General features: G+C 34.8%; 1 protein-coding gene across 1 annotated transcript in view; it reads right to left on the bottom strand.

Moving 5' to 3' along the window:
- Window positions 1-24,446, bottom strand: part of LOC123758648 (pre-mRNA cleavage complex 2 protein Pcf11) — a 113,992-nt gene that overhangs the window by 23,438 nt on the left and 66,108 nt on the right. The window contains exons 8-11 of the mRNA XM_045743174.2: window positions 8,788-9,049; window positions 3,819-3,848; window positions 1,638-1,996; window positions 106-249 (exon numbers count right to left, since the gene is read on the bottom strand). Of these exons, the coding sequence (XP_045599130.2) occupies window positions 106-249; window positions 1,638-1,996; window positions 3,819-3,848; window positions 8,788-9,049 (795 nt within the window). The remainder of the gene's footprint in view (window positions 1-105; window positions 250-1,637; window positions 1,997-3,818; window positions 3,849-8,787; window positions 9,050-24,446) is intronic.

Raw genomic sequence — 24,446 nt, 5'->3', positions numbered from 1 at the left:
ATTCTTGCCTTTACATATGCCAATAGTAAATTATAGGCTAATATAAACAAATACCTACTATACATATTGTTAAGTGTAGTAGCATAATTCATACGGTCATATTACCTCTGTGTCTGCCTGGTCCTCCATCTTTCCAATTTCCATAGGTCCTGCTTCGGAAGTTGTGCACACGACTTGGTGGCCCATGTGGACTATCACAGAAAGGCATGTCCTCATCTTCATCACCCAGGAAGATACTCCTGTCCGGTTCTGTAGGGAATAAGTTCTCAATAATGGAAAGGTTTAAACCATGCGACAGTTTAACACAATTAATAGGGCTATTCCTTCTTTATTACTATTTTCAACCTATTCTGTCAACTATTGTACACTGTACTTGTAAAATGAGAATGTTCTATCACATATATATACCTGCAAGTGATTTTACAGTGATTAAGATTATTTATTTATATTTATATATATATATATATATATATATATATATATATATATATATATATATATATATATATATATATATATATATATATATATATATATATATATATATATATATATATATATATATATATATATATATATATATATATATATATATATATATGTCGTACCTAATAGCCAGAACGCACTTCTCAGCCTACTATTCAAGGCCCGATTTGCCTAATAAGCCAAGTTTTCATGAATTAATGTTTTTTCGTCTACCTAACCTACCTAACCTAACCTAACCTAACCTAGCTTTTTTTGGCTACCTAACCTAACCTTACCTATAAATATAGGTTAGGTTAGGTTCGGTCATATATCTACTTTAATTTTAACTCCAATAAAAAAAAATTTACCTCATACATAGAGAAAAGGGTTGCTTTATCATTTCATAAGAAAAAAATTATAGTAAATATATTAATTCAGGAAAACTTGGCTTATTAGGCAAATCGGGCCTTGAATAGTAGGCCGAGAAGTGAGTTCTGGCTACTAGGTACGACATATATATATATATATATATATATATATATATATATATATTATATATATATATATATATATATATATATATATATATATATATATATATATATATATGACAATGTCAGACCACGGAGGAAAAATGAAACAGGAAATTTCCTTTAAGTACTTTCGTATATTCGACCTTCTGAAGATGTATTTAATATACGAAAGTACTTAAGGAAATTTCCTGTTTCATTTTTCCTCCGTGGTCTGACATTGTCACATTCTTAATCACTTGTTTATTTTCGTGATATACACATATATATATATATATATATATATATATATATATATATATATATATATATATATATATATATATATATATATATATATATATATATATATTTTTTTTATTTGTTTGTTTATTTGTTTATTTTTTTGTGTGTGTATATCACGAAAATTTACATGTGATGAAAAATGTGACAGTGTCAGACCACCAAGGAAGAATTGAAACAGGAATTTCCTTAAGTACTTTCGTATATTAATTTAGTTTCTTTCTGAAGATGTATTAATATACGAAAGTACTTAAGGAAATTTCTGTTGCAATTCTTCCTCCGCGGTCTACGTTATGTACTGTTGGTTTTAAATGCCAAAAATATTATACATTTATGTTTTATTACGATGCCATCACTCACCTGACATGCTAGCCTGCCGTTGGTACTCTTTAAACTCCGGATTTTTCTCTCTAAACTTCTCCCAAGATGCTGCGTGAGGGCTGTTAAAGCTGTGTTTCCTCATGCGAGGATCTACAGCACCTGGAAGTGGGCTTTCTATTCCAATTGGGACAAGTTCTCTTTTAGAATGCGTTATGTTAGAATCCTGATTTTCGGATGTGCTCAGAGGAGCAAGGGGGTCACGCGGTGGCTGATCTCTATTGCTAGGATTTCGATCATCTTGGTCCATCATGTTAAATGCTGCAGGTAGGCCCGGAGTGGGCAGGAGGCCTGGTCTGGGTAGAAGTTGCCGGTAATCCACATCCTTTTTACTAAACAGTCTGTAACAGGATAGAGGTAACAAACTGTAAAAGTACGGCACACTTTAGAAAGTGTCCAACATGCACACAGCCCATAAGTTTTCTGTTGTTACACCATTGTGAACATCAGTTTGAATGTTTGATCTGCACTGCTACTGATAATATAAACAATTGTTTCATTACATTTATTTTCAGTTGTCCTACATCAATTTATGAAAGAGGCAATACTGTAAGAATGACACTATTTTATTATAAACTCCATTCTCAATATTAAATTTGATATTATTTCACTAATACAGTGGAGTTTCCCTGTAATGGATAAATTAGTATTGGACCTAGATAGAATAGGATAGAACTGAACAGAAGTTTACATTATACAGTAGTGATTTTTAAGAAAAATATTAAACAAAAACAAAGCAATGGGGACCCTCAGTCTACAAGTGTTCAGAGAAGTGAACGTTTACTCTGGTTGTTTGGTGTGTTAATACAAAAATTAATGTGTGCAGATTTGTTTTTGAAGCCAAAAATAAGTATAGACTTTTGAGTTTACCCACATATATGTTGCGCATAACACTGACATTGCCCAGACGATTTGGTACATGATGTCGAAATACTATTATCATCTGCATAAAAACTATAAGTTATGTGGATATAGGAGAAGGGAGACCATTAGCTAGGGCTGGTTGGAGCCATTATGGGAATGATTTGACATCTGCCACCCTTGTTATTGAGCATATACCTTAATGGAGGCTTGGGATAATACACACTGTATGTCTTCTGTCTTGGATAGGCGTATTTGGTTAGGCTAGGGCTGGTTAAAGTGATTACTGTCACTTTTTTCAAATAAGTGACCATCGCTTGGCAATGACTTGGTACTTGAGATGGTCAGTGTTTTATTAATTTACCAACAGTATGTTTCTAAATTTAAACTCACACCATATTTTTTATTGCTGGCTTATTCAAGAAATCAGTAAATGGATAACCAAAGTACCAATATACCTGGAGAAATTACCATACAGATTTCAAATGACTTGATTAGACATTTATTGGACTGAGTCCATAAGAGGAAGAATCAAATGCTATATATTATTCTGACCAGCAGCCATTAAGCCAAAATACTTGCTTCATTATATAGTATGAAGTACTTAATACTTTCTGGGAGTTTATGTAATAATTATACATTTAGCAAAGCACTATTCCGTAATTGTTTACAATAGAGTTTATTCTAAAATCAACAATTTGCAATTGCAAGATATTAAAATGACAAAAAGAAATGTAACAATGACAAGTCACAACATGAAGAATTTCTCAACACTCAAGTTGCTGGGCAGAAGAAACTCTGTGCAGCTCTTACGAACCTGAAGATTCAAGATGGTTAGCGCATGTGTACTCTCTGGCAGACAGACTCCGTACACAATTACCAACTGTGTCATAAAGACTCATCAACAATGCAAAAACTTGCCTTGGCTGGTCACTGGAGGGAGTAAGTTCAACTTCAGTGTGCAATGGCAACCCCTGCCCTAAACCCATTAACTAACAAAAGTGTAAATCTAAATTAATATTTACATTAAATTTTCTTGCAACTAATAATGTTATTTTATAAAATGATATACAACTACGTTATTAAATCTCCTTTTTTTTTTTTTACAACTAAGTACCAGTTCACCAGATGGAGCCCCTTCCACAACTAACAGTTGAGTATTATAACTATTATATAACCAGTGAAACATCAGAGCCCTTAAGGCTGCCCTGCTCTCTCACCCGGGCACAAGCAATGTACAGTATATCTGCCCCCCCCCCCCCCCCCACCTCTATGCCCCAGTTCATCACAACAAAGACTTACCCAAGATCTTGATGCGGCTCGGGCGGTTTCCTGCAAAACAGAGGTGTAAAAAAACATGTGTTGGTGATCAGACATGATTAATTCAACAATAACACATGTGAGTGAACAGATGTGACTAGTGGAGCATTAACATATGTGAGTGAACAGATGTGACTAGTGGAGCATTAACATATGTGAGTGAACAGATGTGACTAGTGGAGCATAAACATATGTGAGTGAACAGATGTGACTAGTGGAGCATTAACATATGTGAGTGAACAGATTGACTAGTGCAACAGTAACGCATGTGGATGATTAAATGCTACTAGTGGATTATTAACATATGTGAGCGATCTTGTGAGACTGATGCAACATACATGGGTGATAAGATGCAATATAGCATAACAAAGAAAAGAATATCAGGCCTACAGCAGTAGGCCTAATAGCCAATGTGAGGCAGGTACCAATTACAACCCACAACTTTCATTCTAGTATCTGTTTGTTTTACCTTTAAAACATCAAGGAAGTACATAATTATCAAACAGTTTCAAACCCACAACTTACCAAAGTATTTACTTTAATAATAATTCTTAGGCAACTTCTTCCACTTGCTTAAGAGTTTACCAATATCCCATTTAATATCAAATACTTCTATTTCAATTTCATCCATTGGCAAGAAATTGCCAATGGATGAAACTGGGCATGGGTGATCAACACCATGTTTTTACCTATTCTCTCCTCATCATACCTTTAAACGTGATTTAACTTCATTGCTCTTAATCTATTTTGTAAACAACATTTATAATGCTGGTCATTACCATTCGTTCTTTATTGCAAGTTTCAGGAGAATTTGTGTACACTTTACAGTAGGGTGTCAAAGTACAGTACTTTAATTATCAAAAGAAAAGAATTACTGTATGCTAAAATAATAGTAGTACTATGCAAGTCACTGTGATTCAGTGTCCTACACACAACTTAAGATGACCATATAATCTCAAGACACCTCAACTTCACTCATATTTAACAAGTTGCATTCAAAGAGGATTTTATTAAGAAACCTCTGGTACAAAGCAAGATTTACGAAGCAAATATTCCGATAATCTTGAAAATAAGAACATTCCAGTGTGCTTTACTGTACGGTTGTAAACAAAATACTGCACTTTTGACAGAAAAATGGGATTTCTGTTCAGTTAAGAAACCACGAGGTAACTTTATGGCCAACACATAATTGGCATATGAACATTTCCCAGTTTCTATTTTACTTATATAATGAAGGCCAAGGATGAAAGATCAAACCCATGGCATAATTTATTATATACTCCTTGTAGCCAGATATCCATTTTCAAATATATGTCTACAACCTTCTGAATTGCAGGATAGAAAAACAAATGGGGGATGGATCTTAGGAAGATAGTACACGTTCACAGGGCTTCTCTAGCTACATTTGCTTACAACAAATGGTGACAAACTGTACAGAATAATCCAACCCAATAGAGAAGCAGTGTACAATGAACATTGTACAATGAATACTAGATACCATAAATGCTAAAAAGCATTATTCAAAATCTTTATTTCTCACAAAGTGAAATCCTGAAATGAATTGACCCTTACAAGTTACACTAGCTCGAGTAAAATATATATATATTTTACATCTTATTATACTTTAGTAAATTCCAACTTCATTACTAAATAAATAGGATTACTGTAACAAAAAAAAATTAGCATACTGTATTCGTTTTCATGCTGTTATTGAGCACTTTCAATCCCTAGAATGTAATATAGCTTTATAATTATACAATTCCAGTTTGTTAAAATACAATCACAACACTTTCTTTAGCCTTTTCCAACATTCCAACCAAATAGAGCACAATCCAATATTTAGATTGCATTAATAGTTATTATTTCATTAATTTTTTTGGTAGAGTCAATAAAGGTAGCAATGGATTATTTCTTTAGAGATTACACAAGATATAATGCTTATAAAGTCAAGTAACTCGCAAACTTTTACCTAAAAATGTAAATTATTCTGGAAAGACAATTTCCCAAATTTATTGTATAAAGAGTCTCCAATTTCCCAGTGTGGGTACCTAACATCCACACTGTTGTTCAGTCCCAGTGTGGGTACCTAACATCCACACTGTTGTTCAGTCCCAGTGTGGGTACCTAACATCCACACTGTTGTTCAGTCCCAGTGTGGGTACCTAACATACATATTGTTGTTCTGTCCCAGTGTGGGTACCTAACATCCACACTGTTGTTCAGTCCCAGTGTGGGTACCTAACATCTGCGCCAGTGCTGGTACCTAACATCTGCAACATCGTTATTAATTAAGTTCTGTGCCACAATGTGCATGATAATACATCACCTTGATACAGATAACACCAAAATAATGTATAATGTGTCCCCCCCCTCCCTTCCACACACACACGTTAAAGAATGACGAGTGGAAACAAATTAACAAATTCTGATGTACGTACCACAGACTGAAATCCTCGACATATTTGCTGGTTGAAAATTAAAAAAAATGACTATTTGGAAATTAAACTTAAATATTAGAATATAAAGAACCTTTACATTTTAATACAAAGGAAATAAACACCCCAGTTAAAACCATTTATTTTGATCCTGTTTCCTGTGGTAAAAATGTCCAATGTAGATCATGCCATTTACATGCATCTTGAAGAAATTTCTCATGTAGCAAGTAATACTTTACTAATGAATAAGCACAGTATAAAGAATTGCAATCTTTACTGTTACTTATTGCTTCAAATTGGTTTTGAAGAAAAAACTTGCTGGGTTCTAAAATTTTTGTCCAGTTCCTTGAAAGTGGCTAATAAGCCTGCGATGGTAAGTATTTATAATGAATATTATATCCCCGCACTATAAATAAGATTGTATCTGATTGGGGGTTCTAGGATTTTTTTTTATTCCCCAACCCAGGGCCAAGATATATTCAACAAGTGTGTAAACGGTTTCAGTTCACCAGCAATTGGAGTCATGCCATCTACTGGCAACACCCACCACCCCCTGTGTTAAAAGTTGCCAACTCTCATTTACAAGCATTAGGTCCTGCTTTAGTCCCTCATAATCAGTTTCATATAAATCTTTTATGAACCAGATTTCTTTATGACCATTTCTCTCCAATTGTCACCAATGTTTTATTAATGTGTTTACTTGCTACTACAGTTTGCAATAAATTAAAATTTATCTTCTTTCCTTGATGATTTGCTAAGATAATGTTTTAGAAAGTATATAGTCTAAAGCCAAACCTCCAAAACTCTTCTGCTACACCATTTCCTGTTTGTCTGTTATTTTACTAAGATAATTACTTTATCTACATTGTAAGACCCTTACAATGCAGATATTATTACACCTATACGTCTTAAATGTCTGCCAAAAAATTCTTTCCTTCCTTACATTACAAGGAAATTTAAACAGGAACAGATAATTAAATCCAAATGTGCTTGTTTACATAAAATTATTGTGCTACAACATAAGGTGCACATTTTAAAATTAGTAATTACTCATCAAGCTTTCAAAATTATTGTTCACTGAGGCACGGAAATTTTCCATTTAAAAAAAATATGCAGTACATCTGCATTGTTCTTGATTATATCAGTTGCCAACTGGTCTCGTATGCTTGCCACCCAAAGGGCCCATACTTTGCATCACTGGAGACAAGCTGTTAAACTATAATTTTAAAGCCATAGTTACATGTTAAAATTATTTTTCAGTCAAGATTGTAGTGGCTTTTCTATATCTTAAATGCTTGTACAGGTATTAAATTACTTCTTACATTCTTATATACAGTATATATATATTGCTTTAAATGTGGTGATCATGTCAGGTTATTAACTTTCATTAGCTCTATGGTGTTCACACAATACTTTGTATTTTTAGCTTGTTTCCAATATGTACCACCATTTACTAAATTAGCATTTAACATCAGGTGTCACTCTTAAATGAATTAACTAGCTTGTAATCTCTAACATTACTGAAGTTTTAACTTGGTGCCCTGGTTTAGTTTTAGAGGCAAATTGTTATATTGTACAACATAACCATTAATGGAGCTGATTTTTGTAAATTTAGAGAAAACTACTGTATTCCCAAGACTGACCACAGCAACAACACTGTCAGCCCTAAGCAATACTATGTGACAACCCGCCTTTTTGACCATCTTTCGGCTACATCAGCTAACTGAAGTCTCCTGCCTTGCCACGGGCAGTGACTTATGTTTCCCATGACATACACCATTAGAGCCAAAATTTATATTTATATTGTTATACCTGTGTAATTCAAATTTTTTACTGACTATAATAGTTTTGAAAAGAATTTGCTGGATCCGGCTGCTTTATTTGGCTTCATCATATTGAGCATTCGTACAGTACAGTACTGTGAACCATTTTGCAAACACTAATACAATATATATCCATACAGTCGTAGGAATTTTTTCTCTTCTCTAGTACAGTAATGGTGTTAGTAAAGGAATGTTTGTTATTAAAGTAACATATGCTTAATTTTAATAGGCAGCCTCCAGTATTATCCCCCAGTACTTTTTACTTATTTTGTTTAATCCAAGAATTTATACCACCCTGTTTCACCATGAAGTAATCTCTCTTATTACATATTGTGATATGAATAACCCCTTTATCAAGAATTAAACTTTCAATACTAGATTTTTTACATTCTGCCAAACATTTTCTTTTAAACAAAAGTAACAATCATTTCATGCAAGATTAGAAAAGATCACTAACAGTACTACCACAGTCATATGATAAAGAATCTTACTAGGTCTTACAATATACATAAAATAAATTAGCATGGAGAAACATGCACATCACTCCAAATAATGATACACCATACAAATAAAAAGATACAAAAGATAATAAGTGCAGGTTGATGGAATGTTGTTGTCAGTTCTCTTGACAAACAAAACATTTACGTCAACCAATGTCCCATTTACAAAAATAAAAAATAAATGTCTACTTACTCATCAATAATCGTGTCCTTTGGTGGGGAAATATTTTCATCAGTTGCTTGTCTCTTGGGAGGAGAGGTGAACTGACGGTAATCCGTGTCCCCAATGCCGGTGGTTGATGTAGCGGGACTGCCGACTTCTGGCTTCTTGGCTGAAATGCAGTTTGTGGTTGTTGGCATAGGACAAGGATTGTACTCATTTGAAGACTCCAATACCAAGTGATTCCCAGATGACCACTTGTTCTTACAAGGCATTCCTGTGTTCAATCCTTGACCTTTACACAGGGAAAACAAAAAAGTCCAAGAAAAATTAAAACAGTTATTTGTAAGCACATAAACCTGACTAGTGCACACGTATTGGGTCAGTGACTGGGGAGTTGAAAACTCTGCAGACACCAGCTTACAAGCTCGTTTCAAGACCACGTAATTAAAGTAATGAACTTGTACATTTATTTAATGTATACATCTATGTACAAATTTGAGTATACGTAATACCGTAGTTAGATGCAACTGCTTCTTGCATATGCACTAACTGCATGTTGTTTATAAATGTACTTCATATGTGAATAAAAGAATTCAACAGGAACCTCTGAAGTGGTCTACTCATCATATAATAAGTTATTTCCAGAAATAAACTTTAATCACAGGTCATCAATTATTAATCAAAATCTCGCCTTCGAGCTGAACACTTTAACTAAACTGAGCATGTTAAAGTACAGAGTTGTAACAAATCTAATTTGAACAATTGAATTGGTAACCTTTTATAGATATAATAATAAAATAATACAATTATTTCTAGATATTGTACAAATATGTGTAAACCAGAAGGCCACTGAATCCAAACTATAATGATGCTTATATATCCGTAAACTGAATATACACATACACACACATGAGAGTTACTGTGAGGGGTGAGACCTCAGACTGGCGTGATGTCACCAGAAGAGTGCTGCAGGGTTCTGTACTTGGATCTATCCTGTTTCTGATATACGCGAATGATCTTCCTCCTGAAGGTATTACTCATTCCTCTCAATGTTTGCTGATGATGCATAAATTATGAGAAGGATTAAGACAGAGGAGGACAGCAAGAGGCTACATGATGACCTGGGCAGACTGAAGAAATGGTCCAACAAATGGCTACTAGAGCTTAACTCGAGCAAGTACAAAGTGATGAAGATAGGTATAGGGAGCAGGCTAAACGCAAGGTACCAACTGGAAGAGGAAATGCTTCAGGAGTCAGGACAAGAGAAAGATCTAGGGATTGATATCACACCAGACCTGCCTCTGAAGCCTACATCAAAAGGATAACATTAGTGGTATATGCAAGGCTGGCAAACATAAGAATTGCCTTTAGAAAGTTGTGCAAGGAATCATTCAGAACCTTGTATACCTTATATGTCAAACCAATACTGGAATATGTGGCTCCAGCATGGATTCCACATCTAGTCAAACACAAAATGAAGTTAGAAAAGGTTCAGAGGTATGTCACCAGGCTAGTCCCCGAGCCGAGTGGAATGAGAAATGAGGAAAGATTACTGGAACTGAACCTCATGACACTGGAAGACAGAAGAGTTAGGGGAGACATGATCACTACCTACAAAATTTTCAGAGGAACTGACAGGATAGATAAAGATAAACTGTTTAACACGGGTAGTATGCAAACAAGGGAACAGCTGGAAACCGAGTACCCAAATGAGCCACAGGGACATTAGAAAAGCTTTTTTCTAATGATTATTTTCAGTGTCAGAGTAATTAACAGATGGAATGCATTAGGCAGTGATGTGGTGGAGGCTGACTCCATACACAGTTTCAAGGTCAAGTACAACAATACTGGAATGTTAGGAGGGAAATGCACCAAGCACAAAACCTATAAGATGAGAATCTACTAAAGACACCGTACCTTCTTCCTGCTTCCTCATTTGCTAACACATCGTGCACTCTCATTTGTTTTCTACTCCTTTGCTAATCAACCACCCATCTTTCTTCCACTTCCCCCATTTGCCTTTTCAATAAACTATCCACTTCTTAAACTTCTATGCACTTATTATACAACTTGCAAAAAAGAACTGAAAACTTAAAATTATCACTTTAGAAAACAACCCTGTATATTTTTGGAATATATGACTAGCTATTCATTAAATCTTAAATTAATCAAGGCCGAATGCAAACACGATTGCCATTGGCATTGACACTCAAAATTAACTGCCACTGACAAAAAATTTTGGTCTAAATATTCTAAACATTTAGTCTTTGTTCTTAAAAGTTGTGAAATAGATGTAAGCTGCTCATCTCAGTCACCATATATATATATATATATATATATATATCTATTCCTCAAACATTAAAACAAAAGTATATCCTCTCATTACCCACTGACTATATACAGTATACTAATCCACTAACTAGATAACTCAAGAATCTTCTCCCAAGCATTCACATCAATCCTCACTGTCCTCCATGCAGTACTTGGGACCATTCCAATACTCCCTTAATGCTCCTCCATTTCATTTCGTAAATCTGTGTGTACTAGCATTTTACCTGAGGTTAAGTTAGAGACCTTGTGACACCCACACTCCCTGCACCTATGGTAATTTTTGGCTACATGGCTACCCTACACACACAAAAAATGGAGGCCAAACTGTCAATAGTTTCAAAGTGTTATACGACAAAGTGCTGGGAAGATGGAACACCGTGTGTGTAGCTTTCATCCTGTAATACTTCGGTAATTACACAAAAGTGTGACTATACACATGAAGGAAAGAGGGCAATGATACTAGAGAGGACACATAGCAATATAGATAACCAACTTCTTCAGAACAACAAGTGAAAACTGTTAAAAAAAAAAAAATATATATAATTAGCTTGGTCATAAGGGTGTTCAAATTTACTGTGTGAAGCAAAGTAAACATAAGCCTAATATTTTTTTATCCAGGTTTCTACGCCATGTAAAAATTAACCAATAAATAACAGCCTATGCCATGGAAAGCTGGAAACAATATTAAATAATCCAATGAAAACCTTTATTGCCATTTTGTTTTAAGAGATTTTCTATAACAATACATAAAAGAACAATTTAAATTTATGATCATATACCGGCATTAGAATTATGTTTTGCTCAGTTTAAAAAGGCTTGCTGCATGTCTCATTAATAATAACTTTACAATACACACACAAGCACAATCACTGCATCTTAACTCTTTAATTAATATGACAATTTTATTTACAGTATATAGCAAATACAAAATCCCATATTTTAAACACACACACAACCATTATGTATTTCAGATTTACAGGTCAATTAATAGCTTTACATTAAAGAGACAAATAAATAAGACCAAAAGATACTTTTTTTTAGGTGAAGCAGAAATGCAGAAATTATTCAATACTGTACATTGATTACAAACTCAATCTTCCATAAATAAGGGCAAACTGAACATATTTTGCTTAATTGAATGTTCAGCTATTGTGATTATACAAATACCAAATAAAACATAATATTTACGTAAAATGTATCAAGTATTGGACATCAGACTCGGTCTCAATATTAAATTTTTAATTTAATTTGGTGTTTAAGAGAGAGAACAAGCACGCACACGTCAGGACACGTGATTCTTCTCTCTGGCAACTCAGAGATTAAGTAATAGGGAGGTAGGGGAAAGGCTGTACTAACTATAAAGGCTGTACAACAAAACTAACTATAAAATTCAAATTCTTGTCTCTTGCACTTGGAAAGAAACATTAAATGTGACATCAACATTACGTCCTGAAATTTTTCCCTATCATTTAAAATTTTCTCCAAAATTAGGACCTGGCAATTTAAGCAAAATTTTACAAACATTAAATCATCTATACTCAAAATGAATCCAATTCTAACTGAATTTATTGCATTAATATATTTTTCTTCAGCAAATATAAAAAAATTTAACAGTAAATCTTAAATTACAAAGACAAATTGGTAAAAAAATTAACCATATAGTAAAATCTTCAAGTAATACAGTTTTTGATGTCAGCATAGAATAAAATTCTCTAAATTTAATTTTCCCTATTTATAATACAGTACAGTACAGCCATCAATGGGAAAATAAACTATTTGTTAATACTGATTAAACTGTAGTTCTCTTACATGGACTGACCTACAGAAAAATCTTTCATTTAATGTGTGTAACTTTCACAAACGATCACAAACCCTTTTTTTTTTATCCCATATTCAGTTTGAATTATTAAGCTATGCCAAACTGGCTCAATCCTGACAAATTAAGAAAATTGCTTACTGGTCAACACAAGGCTCCTGTGCTAAATTAATGGTATATGAGCAACTTAAAATTTTCACCAATTCAGTTGTTTGAATAACCTTTACATTATTTTCAAGACATCAAAGAATGAAGAAAAAGCTCTTTCTGTAGAAGAACATTCACTGAAATCTATGGACAGTACTAGTGGGAATATAACTGGGGTTTCAAAATGTTCCAATCTTGAATTTTAATTAGAAATGTGGAGCAACTGTGGTTGAAACTTAAAATTAAAAAGTCAGTTTAACACTAATGTTTGTGTTTGTTGCAGGTTATTATCAAGCTATTTACTGTATTACTTTACACTATTAACCCCCAGCCTGTGTGAGAAGCTTCGAGGCCTTTCAAAACGTGAGGAGTCGTTTACAGAATTGACGGCACGAATAGTTATGCCAGGGTCAACAGATGGCTATGGAGCTCATTTAAGTTACTAAAAAAAATCCATTTGCCTTGATGTAAGTGTAACCATAATGTTTAACGTGTTAAAAAAAATACTGTATCTAACATTTGTCAATACGTACAGTTTATTAATCAACTAATATTTATTCATAAATAGTAATCAAATATTTGTTACAGGCATCCCTCAACTTACAGCCTCCCAATTAGTTGCAGTTACCTTTTAGGACATTTTTATTGAAAATATCTGGAAGTTTTTGCTAGCTACGATGCACACTTCCATTCATATAGTATGCTTTTACAGATGAAGCAAGAAAATTTTTGCATAACACAGACAGGAAAACCATTTATTTAGCAATGAAAAGGAGTGTTAAATGGGTGCTTGTTCAGAGCAGTCAGCACAGATTGTGTCTGCACTCAGCCAGCCAACTACATCTGCATGGAAACTTATTGCATCTCTCAATTTAGGGTTAGAAATACTTTCCTGGAATCGAGATAAATTTAATGCATTCCTGCAAGTTGAAAGGCAAATTTAATGCATTCCTGCAAGTCGAGAGGCAAATTTAATACATTCCTATGAGTTGAAACAATTAAAAAGCTGGAGCACACCATCAAAGAATGAGAATAAATGGGGGAATAAGCAAGATGGGTTTTTATGCTAGTATAAACCACTAATGAAAATAAAATGAACAACAAGCAAGAAAACAATGAAGGTGAGTGCACAATACTGTAATATAATATTGATAGGCTACTGTACTATACATATTGATACACAATATTGATAAGCTGAAATTGAGGAACTCTGGGATTCAATTCAAGAAATGCAAGTTACACTGGACAAAACAACATAAGGATATTAGAGGTCTCAAGACGGGATCTAGATAATGAGAGAATAAAGGAACAAAGTTATCAAGGCAGTAAATGTAACAATACAGTAGTTAAAACAAAACGATCTTAAAAGCCATTAAAGGGGTAAAGATTATTCAACGACGATAAAGAATTGTCAACTCGATTCAAAATGTCTGTATCAGAGAATATAAGCAATTAATTTTTACTGTAAAAGACAAATACCAATCTGAACTAGTAAGCACACATGCAAATTAGGCTCAGTAATAACAATTTCAAATTCTCCAAAAATGTTTATACAGTATAAAAATAAAAATAAATCCATTGTAGCAGCAACAACTTTATTTTGTGTACCTTCATGAGAGAGGAGCTTTCTGAGGTTACAATCAAAACTGGCTTATTGGGTTATATTATAAGGAAAGCCATTACTAATTTCTTGTTTGTCTATTATAATTAGATGACCTTTGCCTAAACCAAGAACCAAAATAATTAAGTTTAACAATTTTCCACAGCTTTTCTACATGTATGCCATAATAGGTAGCCTTTGACTTGTGTGAATACTGGAGAAAATGGGAAGTTTCAACATTACAGAGAATCATTGACTCTACTATATTCTCAGCAGTATGTTGGGCTCTCTCACCTGCACCACATTTCTTTTTCTGCAAATTTGAAAGTGGGAAGTGCACTATTTCATGTCACCACATGGCAGCCATATTATGAAACATTACCTCTGCCGTCAGCAGATGCCACCGATAGCAAATTACTGGTAAGGATTCCCACTCCTTTGTAAGAACAAAGCAAATGAATCAATAGTACTTAAAAAATATATCCTTTGAAAATACACAAGGCAGAGGTGTTAGTGTTTCAGAAATATTAATTAAGATAATATTGTAGTGATAGCCGATGATAAAAAAAAAAAGGTTTAAATGCACAAACACTTACATATTGATGTGCAAAAACACTTGACGTACGCAAGCAGTTGCTGTAGTTATAACAGTGATAATTGTTACAGTGCAAGGTCTTAAACTTTTTGGATTACTATACATTCTTGCATTATTGTACCTAACACCCTGCACTTCACTACGTACTGAATTTGTAGCTGAAAAGAGGGAGTATTAAACATTATGTTCAAATACTGTATGTGCTTTATTGAGGAGTGGAAAAATGGACCAAGTTCTCTGAAAAATAACCCTATTTTCACAATAAACATTTGTTAGATTGGCATGGTTTTTCACAATACTGTAACACGTGTAAATCGAGGGCTGCCTGTATACAATTTGAATTTTCATAATTATTTTTCAATTACAGATACCTCAATTAGCAAATGAACATTTAGCTTTATGCTGCAAAACTGGAAATATCTTAACTTGTACATAACACATTTTAAACAATTCAAAGATGGACTAAACTCCCAATTATGATTCTGCACACATCAACTTACATTGAATGTGGGAAAACACTACATAATTATTCTTCATGAAGGAAACTTTAAAATCACTGAATGACAATTAAATTTAAATTACTTATTCTTACATCGTAAGACTTGAATCCCTTCCCACTTTCATTGGGTGAGAGGCATCTGTCTGGAGATAATTAAGAATACAGAGAAACATTAAACCCTTATTTGGCTTGGTTCAGTAGATGAGAAAAGTAGGAAAATTTTTGCATTAAAACAAAGTTATGGAAGCCATGTTTCAACGTTAACTCCCGTACAAGATTTCCTAGTAGTGTACTCAAAAATGAGTTGAACTCGAGGCTGAAAATATATGTTTTATGAATGTGGTTATTTATAGCTTTACGAATAAAGATGGAAAAATATCAATATTACAATCCCTTGAATCCCTACAATCAATATTGCAAATTCATAAATAATCTAAATGCTTTCAACTTTTTTTCCTGGCAAATTGGTTTGAAAGAATACAAAGATTTACAAAATATTGTATATCTTAAAAGTCATGCCTAAGCAACTTCTCGTTTAATAAACGGGAATTTTAAAAGAAAACTGCAGTAGCATAGTCTCCTTTTATGCCAATTTGCAGCCTGGCTATATCCATTCTGTATCAATCTCTGACATGTCCTGCCAGGAACTCTTAGCATTCATCATCTACTTTCATCACTAACTTCATCATATGGGTATTCACACATGTTTCTTTAACAGAGTAAGGAAAAAGTAGTGTGAAGTCTAGATCAGGCAAGCAGGGTGAGTGAGGCACAAGTTCAAGGGGGAGGAAATGCATCACAATTTTTTTTAATTGCCATGAAGGCATTTGGTCACCTCTCAATTTTTTTTCAATTTTGTGACTAAGTAATTAGCACAATTTCTTCAAATAAAACTCTTTTTAAAGCCCAAATTACTATGTTTATGACCTTTACAGCAAGTAAGTTGTTTAACAACTTTTGTTAACCCCAGCATAAGACCTTATGCTTCCTATTGTTTCCTCTGTTCACCTCTGCTACAAACAATTTCTTGATGGCATAACAATTAGCAGGAGTTACTCCAATTTCCTTCATTCTGATCTCCTCTTAACAGCTGTGTAAACAACAAGATTAACAGTGCATAATATTTAAAGAACTACTGTTCCTGGCAATGCAATGCTGATGCCAAGTGTGCCTCAGGTGTGTACCTGATGTTTGTTATTACCGCTCCTCCAGTGATCACCCTAATGACAACCTGGCCTGAGTCACTTCTCATACTTCTGCTCTTCAACTCAACCAGACATTTCTTGCCAATGAAATGTGAAAAAGTTTCACCAAATACTGTCAATGCATCATGAATGTGCATATAAATCAAGTGGCAAGACTAAATTGGGAAATTTCAAATACAATGTCCTCAGAGATCAACCAGCAGGTTGTCACTATATATTTTATAAGTAAAACAAAACGTTCTAAAACCATAAATTTAACACAATATTAACAACATCGCACTTTTTTCTTCGTACTATGTATTACATTTTTAATCGTCGCTCCTACAACAAGTGAAAAAGTGTTTGTTTTTTGTTGGTATAATACTTAATGAGAATTGTAGAGTTGTGTATTACACAATGGAATTATGCCGCTGATCACTACAATTGATTATTATTGTGTTGTCTGATATAGTCAAAATTCATCAGCAACTGGTTCAAACCCCCAAAAGTATATTTTGTCACATAAATCAGATAGATTCAATCCTACACCGTCAGCTTCCTGAAAATTTGAACTGCATGTTCATACCCATCCTTTAGTCTTCTCCTTCAACCATAAATATGAACAAAATAGAATACATGCATAGTTCTTAGCTTAAAGAGAGTCTAAACAAATGGAAGCCAAACTGTACACCCGAAATGGCTGGAGAATCAGAGAAGAGCTAAACAAAACTTATCCAGCAGCTTGTTTGTCCGGCCTGCAGTAAATCATGCAGTTATTTCCAATATAATGACACCCTGGTTGGTTGATAACCAGTATGATAACCACCCAATAGCCTGGTTGATCAGTCCAACAACCAGGAGGCCTGGTCGACGACCGGGCCGCGGGGACACTAAGCCCCGGAAGCACCTCAAGGTAACCTCAAGGTAACCCATGGTATGTGCACCTGTTTAAAAGATCCATAATGTGCAACAAGGAAACAAATTTCAACTTATATGGTGACAATGTTGGGGGGTATGTTACACAGAGGGCTTTCCCTTCACCTCTCCATCTCCATACATAAGCTTACATTACAATAGATTTAATCATTGGAAATAATTCTTATTAGATAAACTTATGCTAAACTAACAAAATATATTTAAGGTAGAGTGTATATTTGTACTTAATAAAGAACCACATTAATTAGTCAAATAGGCAACTGCCAGAGTATTTTTGCTTATTTTCTAATAACTATGCACGTATTACTTTGCATTAATAAAATTATTATAGTTACATAAATTACAAATTTAGGCCAATTCTTACCCACATTACGCAGTATATATATTTCAGTAGGATGAAGTGAAGTGTTAACCCAGTTGAAGGGACTGGGTATTCTTCCCTACATTCTCAGTGGCCAGCTGGGAAAGTAGGTGTGGTGTAAACTGGCAGATCTGTCTTATTGATGGTAGGATGTACGAGCTGGTTCTTGATAACTAGACGAGTACTTTATGTCAACTGCTTTGGATTGTTTAACATCTTATTGTTGCTATACCCATTGATTCCTGTACTTCAGTGTTGCTGGTGAGGAAATCTCTGATCTGGTTGTGCAGAAATGATGAGATCTTTGAAAGACCCTTTGCTTATAGTGCATTGTTAGGTACCTTACCTACAATCCAGGTACCTTAAAAGAGGAGATGTTTTGTCGATATACAGTATTATGCTCATTAGGGCTGACAATCTCTAAGTGGGCATGTAAAGGGACAGACAACATTTCTCTCTCTCTCAAAGCATTATATTTGATGTCAGTTGACATCAGGAGGAAGCTGGCACTCTTCTTACCCTTCTAGTATAATACCGAGCTGTATCTTCTTTTTAGAATTGATGGCGTTCACGTATGTTGACTTTTTAAATGCATCCAATCATCTAAAAGACCAAGTGAGAACTACCATTTATCACCATACCTACTGCCCAGCAAACCAATGAGAATGCAGGACAAAATTACAGCCCCCTCACTTTTTTTCAAAATGCATCTGACCCATTAAGTAGAAAATGAACTTTGTAAAATTCATGTAAGAATCATTGATCTACCCACTTCTGATTATATTAAACACACATTTTAGTACAATTATACATCCCTTCTTGTATTGGCCCCGAGTGATAAATTCAGCCCCGGCCACTAAATTCCACATTTCCAAAGGCCAAAACATAGGTTATGATTTAATATTACTTTTGCAGACAACACCCATAACTCTACCCCACCCTCCAAAAATAGTGTACAAGGCCTGCCGGATGATGCCACTGATGATTACAAGCAAACAGTAAAACGATATGTCTATATTCTGTATTCAAATTTGGGCAATGAAAATTTGAGTGAAAATTGACAAAACTAGTTTGCATGCATTTCTTTGTTTTAATCAATACCTTTCTTCTTAACACTTTAGCGCTTTGGGCGAGCGTGCATTTCTCCTACCCTAGTGGTTTTGGACGTTCAGCGGGAGCGCGAGGTAATACTGAGAAGTGTATACTCTTTCAACTTTAATTCTCCTTAATTCTCGTCCTAGGTTTTCCAATTTGATGTCAATGCGTTCGCAATAGAATTCTCTACACGATTAAATGCATATAAAGTCCGAAAGCCCAGCTTACCATCCGCAGCAAACAGAGAAAGTGAGAGAAAGTTACCCAAGAGCGCTAAAGAGCAATGAAATGTGTACACTCTTTTCACTTTGGTCACCTCAATTCTCGTCTTTGGTCTTTCATTTTTATATCAGTGTTCGCAATAGATTCTCTACAGGAGTATATGCATATATAAAGTCCAAAAGCACGGCTTACCACCCATAGCAAACAGAGAAAGTGACAGTGCGTTACCCCAGTGAGCGCTAATAAAGAGCAATAAAATGGGTTTGCTCTTTAACTTTGTTACCTCAATTCTGGTCCTAGGTCTTTCATTTTGGTATCAATGAATTTGCAATGAAATTCCCTACAGGTGTATGTGCATATAAAGCCCAAAAGAACGGCGAGAAAGCGAGAGCAAGTTACCCGGGAGTGCTAAAAAGCAATAAAATGTGTACACTCTTCACATTGGACATCTCAATTCTCGTCCTAGGTCTTTTATCTTGGTATCATTGTGTTTGCAGAAGAATTCCCTACACGATTAAATGCATGTGAAGTCCAAAAGCCTGGCGTACCATCCACAACAGAGAAAGTGACAGAGCATTACCCCACTGAGCGCTAATAAAGAGCAATAAAATGGGTTTGCTCTTTTCAACTTTTGTTACCTCAATTCTGGCCCTAGGTCTTTCATTTTGGTATCAATGGATTCGCAATGAAATTCCCTTCAAGGGATATATGCATATAATGTCCAAAACTGCGGCGAAAGCAAGCCAATTTTTTTTTAATTTCTTACTCCATACTTCGTCATCGGAGGCTATTAAAAAGTAAAATTTTGACGGCATACTTCGTCATCGGTGGGCGAAAGTGCTAAGGAATGGTGGAAAATTTAATTTTCCTAAAAAATTCAAAATTCCTAAAAATTCCCCTAAAATAATCTATCCCCATTTCCTATATCACAGCATTTTCAAAGTCTTTTTCACTGTATTTTCTTAATATTACACAATGCATACTCAGATTTCTGAAGCTTAATTTACCTTAACTGTGCCACATCTGATACATCTATTTTAACGTATTTAGGACACTTACTGCATTATACTTGATGAAACTACACATTTCAAAGCACATATTTGGTGCACTGAATTTATCAAATTTTCTTGGAAAGCATTCATTGGTACGAAACTCAAACCACCCTGCCACTTAATTCAGTAACAATGTTATTCATTCATTTGCACTGTCAAATACCTGGAAATTGGAATAACAATTACAGAAAACAAATAACAGCAAGATTCCTCTAATGCATGAAACAAAGTGAAGGATATTCTTGCCCTTGGCAGATTACTATAGTTAGCATTCCTATTTCAAGATACATTTCAGTACAAATAACTATTCCACAGCTAAAGCAAGATTAAATTTCACTAGTTCTTGACACTTCAAATACCTCCTATAACAAACTAGAGCATCTCAACCCTCCTCCTAATATGCTTCAAGTGCCATGATAGCATATTGGGTGTCATGATGAGAGCATTAGTGCCCCTGAGTATGCTCGACCTCAAGAAACTAATCCTATTTGATAAGACAAAGCAAGCATAACAACAAGGAGAAACTACCAATGACACGACACTATTGTAGCGCAGAAAACGGAAAGAATCACATTAGATACAAATCTGACACTTTGGTTTACTGATGGAACCAAATCAGTATTCAAAGTGACCGGTAAGTTTTATTAAATGATAGCACGTGCTTAAAAAAAATATATATATATACACCATTGTGCTTAGACATTTATATTGGCATTTATGCCCAATTAAATGTGGAAAAGTAAGCCCACATTTATTTAAATCCTAACAGAAACACTGAAATTGTGAAGAGTGGTATATTTTCTTCCAATACCTATATGAATATGAAGTTCATTCTAATATGCTTCAATAGATTCAATGTTTTCTCCAAGCCTTGAGTAATGCTGCAAGAGCAGATTTGACTCTCCAAACTTCTCGGGTTTAGTGTGTGCCGCCCATACCAATCGCTCTTTCAGTTTATCCTTGACTTATCAATGAGATACAAAGGTTTAACGTGTTTAAACAGCTACTTCTCTTTTGAGTTAAACAGCTGAAAACTGTATATAATATGCTCATCTTGCTGTCACAGGCACATAGGCTGAGTGCACCAAAAATTGTTAAAGTGAATACTTTTCTTGCTCCTGTTAGAAAACTAATACACCATTCACACTGCACACAAACATGTATCACACCAAACTAACAGTTTTATTTACTGGCTTCTGCAACACAAGACATCTGACCTCTCAACCTACAACCTAAAATATCTAGTGCATTTCTCCAAAATACCAATGAAACTTTCCAGTATGATACTTAAAACATTATATTCTGAATGGCATTTGTAAGATTTTTTGTTGTTGTTTTGAGGGGGAGGGGGGTGGCACTAGACTCAAAGACCATAGTTAGAACCACAAGTTATTATCACTTAAATTTTTTTCCATAAATATGCATCCTGTTTAAAATATGAAAAGTATTGGTCCAGTGAATTTGATCGCAGGAAATATTAGCTTTCTAGGCTGAAAATTTAAATGCTGTACAGTATATCACATTCTGCAGAGTAAACCCTCTCTTTCTGAGAGATCAAAATGTCATGGCCAAACAAAAATTCTCCACTTCAATTAACAGTTTGAAGGTTCAGGAATTCATATGATTATTTAACATGATATATTTGCAAAATCATGCAAGTCCTTATAATAAAGTGTGTTACATAGAATAAACTTTATGACAAACAATTGAGCTACCTCAAGCACACGAATAATGGTGTCGGGAAAGAGGTTCATGAATCTATTTTTCCTTGTAGCAAATATGACTAAGAGCAACCCCCTCCCTTCAGTCAAGATATTTTCCAAGGTAAAGATGAATAAATAATATATAAAACATAACAGATTGGTGTATTGATTTTTTTTTAAACAGCATATTTAGGGACGGGAAGTACAAGAGCTCTCACCAAGAAAGTTGCACGATTTGGGCTCGAGTGTTGATGTTTGCATTATTTACCTCTGTCTGGTAGACGGAGCACAAGTGTGTTAATAGGTATGTCGGAGCAAGATACTGTGGACACATGAACCTGTGATTTGCAGGAAGTAGGAAGTGAAAAAAGTCAACAAGAAAAAGTAAGATTTTAAAGATCCAAAGTGAATAAAAGAAAAGGCATATGAAAGCCTATATAAACAAATAAAAACATTAAAAAGCATTTTGAATGATAAGCACGTAGTGTGTGTTTGGCTCTGCCCGATGTTGAGGAAAGTTTTCGTGTTGGAAGGAGTGCATGCTAAAAATAAATCGGTGACTGGCTTGATATTTATGCAGGCATATGCCACAGTTGTGTGATGTCACCTTGGTATTTCAGTATATACATGGATGGGGTCAGAGTAAGAATATTTAAGATATAAAGCTAGGAGAGGCCAAATGCACTTTATTGGTGTATGTGAAATTTCTTGTATGCATCTTGTGGTTCTTGTAGTAGAAAATGAATGGCATCTCTGTAGACTAGTTGAAAAGTGAAGAGGTATGTCTAGAAAGTTATGGTGGCAAAATTGGCATTTTTTGTTTGATACAAATACTGTATAAAAGGTGAAGTACTGAAGGTGGTTGACCAGTTTAAATACCATGGATATGACTGATAGACTAATTTATGCAAATAAAGTTTCATTCAAATTAGATAAGGAAATTAATTGGTGCAATGAAGTTCTGGTTACAGAGATTCGTGCCAAATAGCTGCAAAATGGTACTGTAGTGCCAACCCTAACATGGCATGTGAAAAATAAAGAATTACGAATTAGAGTAATACAAATGACATGTCAGAAGCATGAGAGATCGAGACAAGCATTCAGATATGGTTTGTGCATGTTGACTGACCTCACAATGGGAGGCTGGTGAAGAGAATACTGGGAAAATTGTTTGGTTTGGGAAGAAGGGGAAGGGAGGAATCACGTGTGAACAATGGTTAGGTTATTTTAAGGGCGAAGATAGGGGTGGAAGATTGTTAAGTGAATGAATGTAAATTCATTAATTTAATGTACATTCAGTACAAATGTGATATTTGTATTGTACATGACAATTAATGGGGTGGACAGTACACCTAGTCTTATAAACAGTAGGGTGTTATTGTACATGACTGTAGAGTGTGGACGGTACTTTTTTATCCTTGTACTCGCCTGGTTGTGCTTGCGGGAGTAGAGCTTCGGCTCTTTGGTCCCACCTCTCAATCATCAATCAACTGGTTCCTGAGCCTATTGGGCTCTATTATATCTACATTTGAAACAGTAGTGCCTCCACCACATCACTTCCTAATGGAATCTATTTGTTAACTACTGCCACTGAAAAAAAACAATTCTAATGTCTGTGGCTCATTTGGATCCAGTTTCCACCTGTGTCCCATTGTGCGTGTTTCACCCATGCAAAATGGTTTATCTACCCTGTCAATTCCTTTGAGAATTGTGTAGGTGATAATGTCTTCCCTAACTGTTCAGTCTCTCAGTGACATGAGGTTCAATTCCAGTAGTCTTTCCTAATAGCTCAGGGACCCCGGCATTGTCAGTTGCATACTTTACCACTAGGCCGGCTTCTAAGTCATACAACTGGATTTCTACTGAAATCACAGGAAGTCTTGGAGGCCCCTACTGAAGCCAGTCTAAGTCTTTACGTGTGACCCACAAGCACTCGGGCAGAAAGGCAGAGTGGCCACAAACCTTACGCCACAACTTCTGAAACACCTTTTGTTTGATTTCAATAGAAATCCGGTTGTATGACTTTTTACAAGTCAGCAGTGGTCTAGCAGTAGAGTAAGTGACTGGCAATGTCAGGGTCGTAGGTTTGCGTCCACCTCATTGCTTTAGTGGATTTTCTCAGGTATAGACTCCACGCTGGATCTGCAT

The sequence above is a fragment of the Procambarus clarkii genome, chromosome 31 (assembly GCF_040958095.1).
Source record: "Procambarus clarkii isolate CNS0578487 chromosome 31, FALCON_Pclarkii_2.0, whole genome shotgun sequence".
Taxonomy (NCBI): Eukaryota; Metazoa; Arthropoda; class Malacostraca; order Decapoda; family Cambaridae; genus Procambarus; species Procambarus clarkii.
The sequence above is the reverse complement of the archived record's forward strand: the minus strand, read 5'-3'. Positions and strand labels throughout refer to the sequence as shown.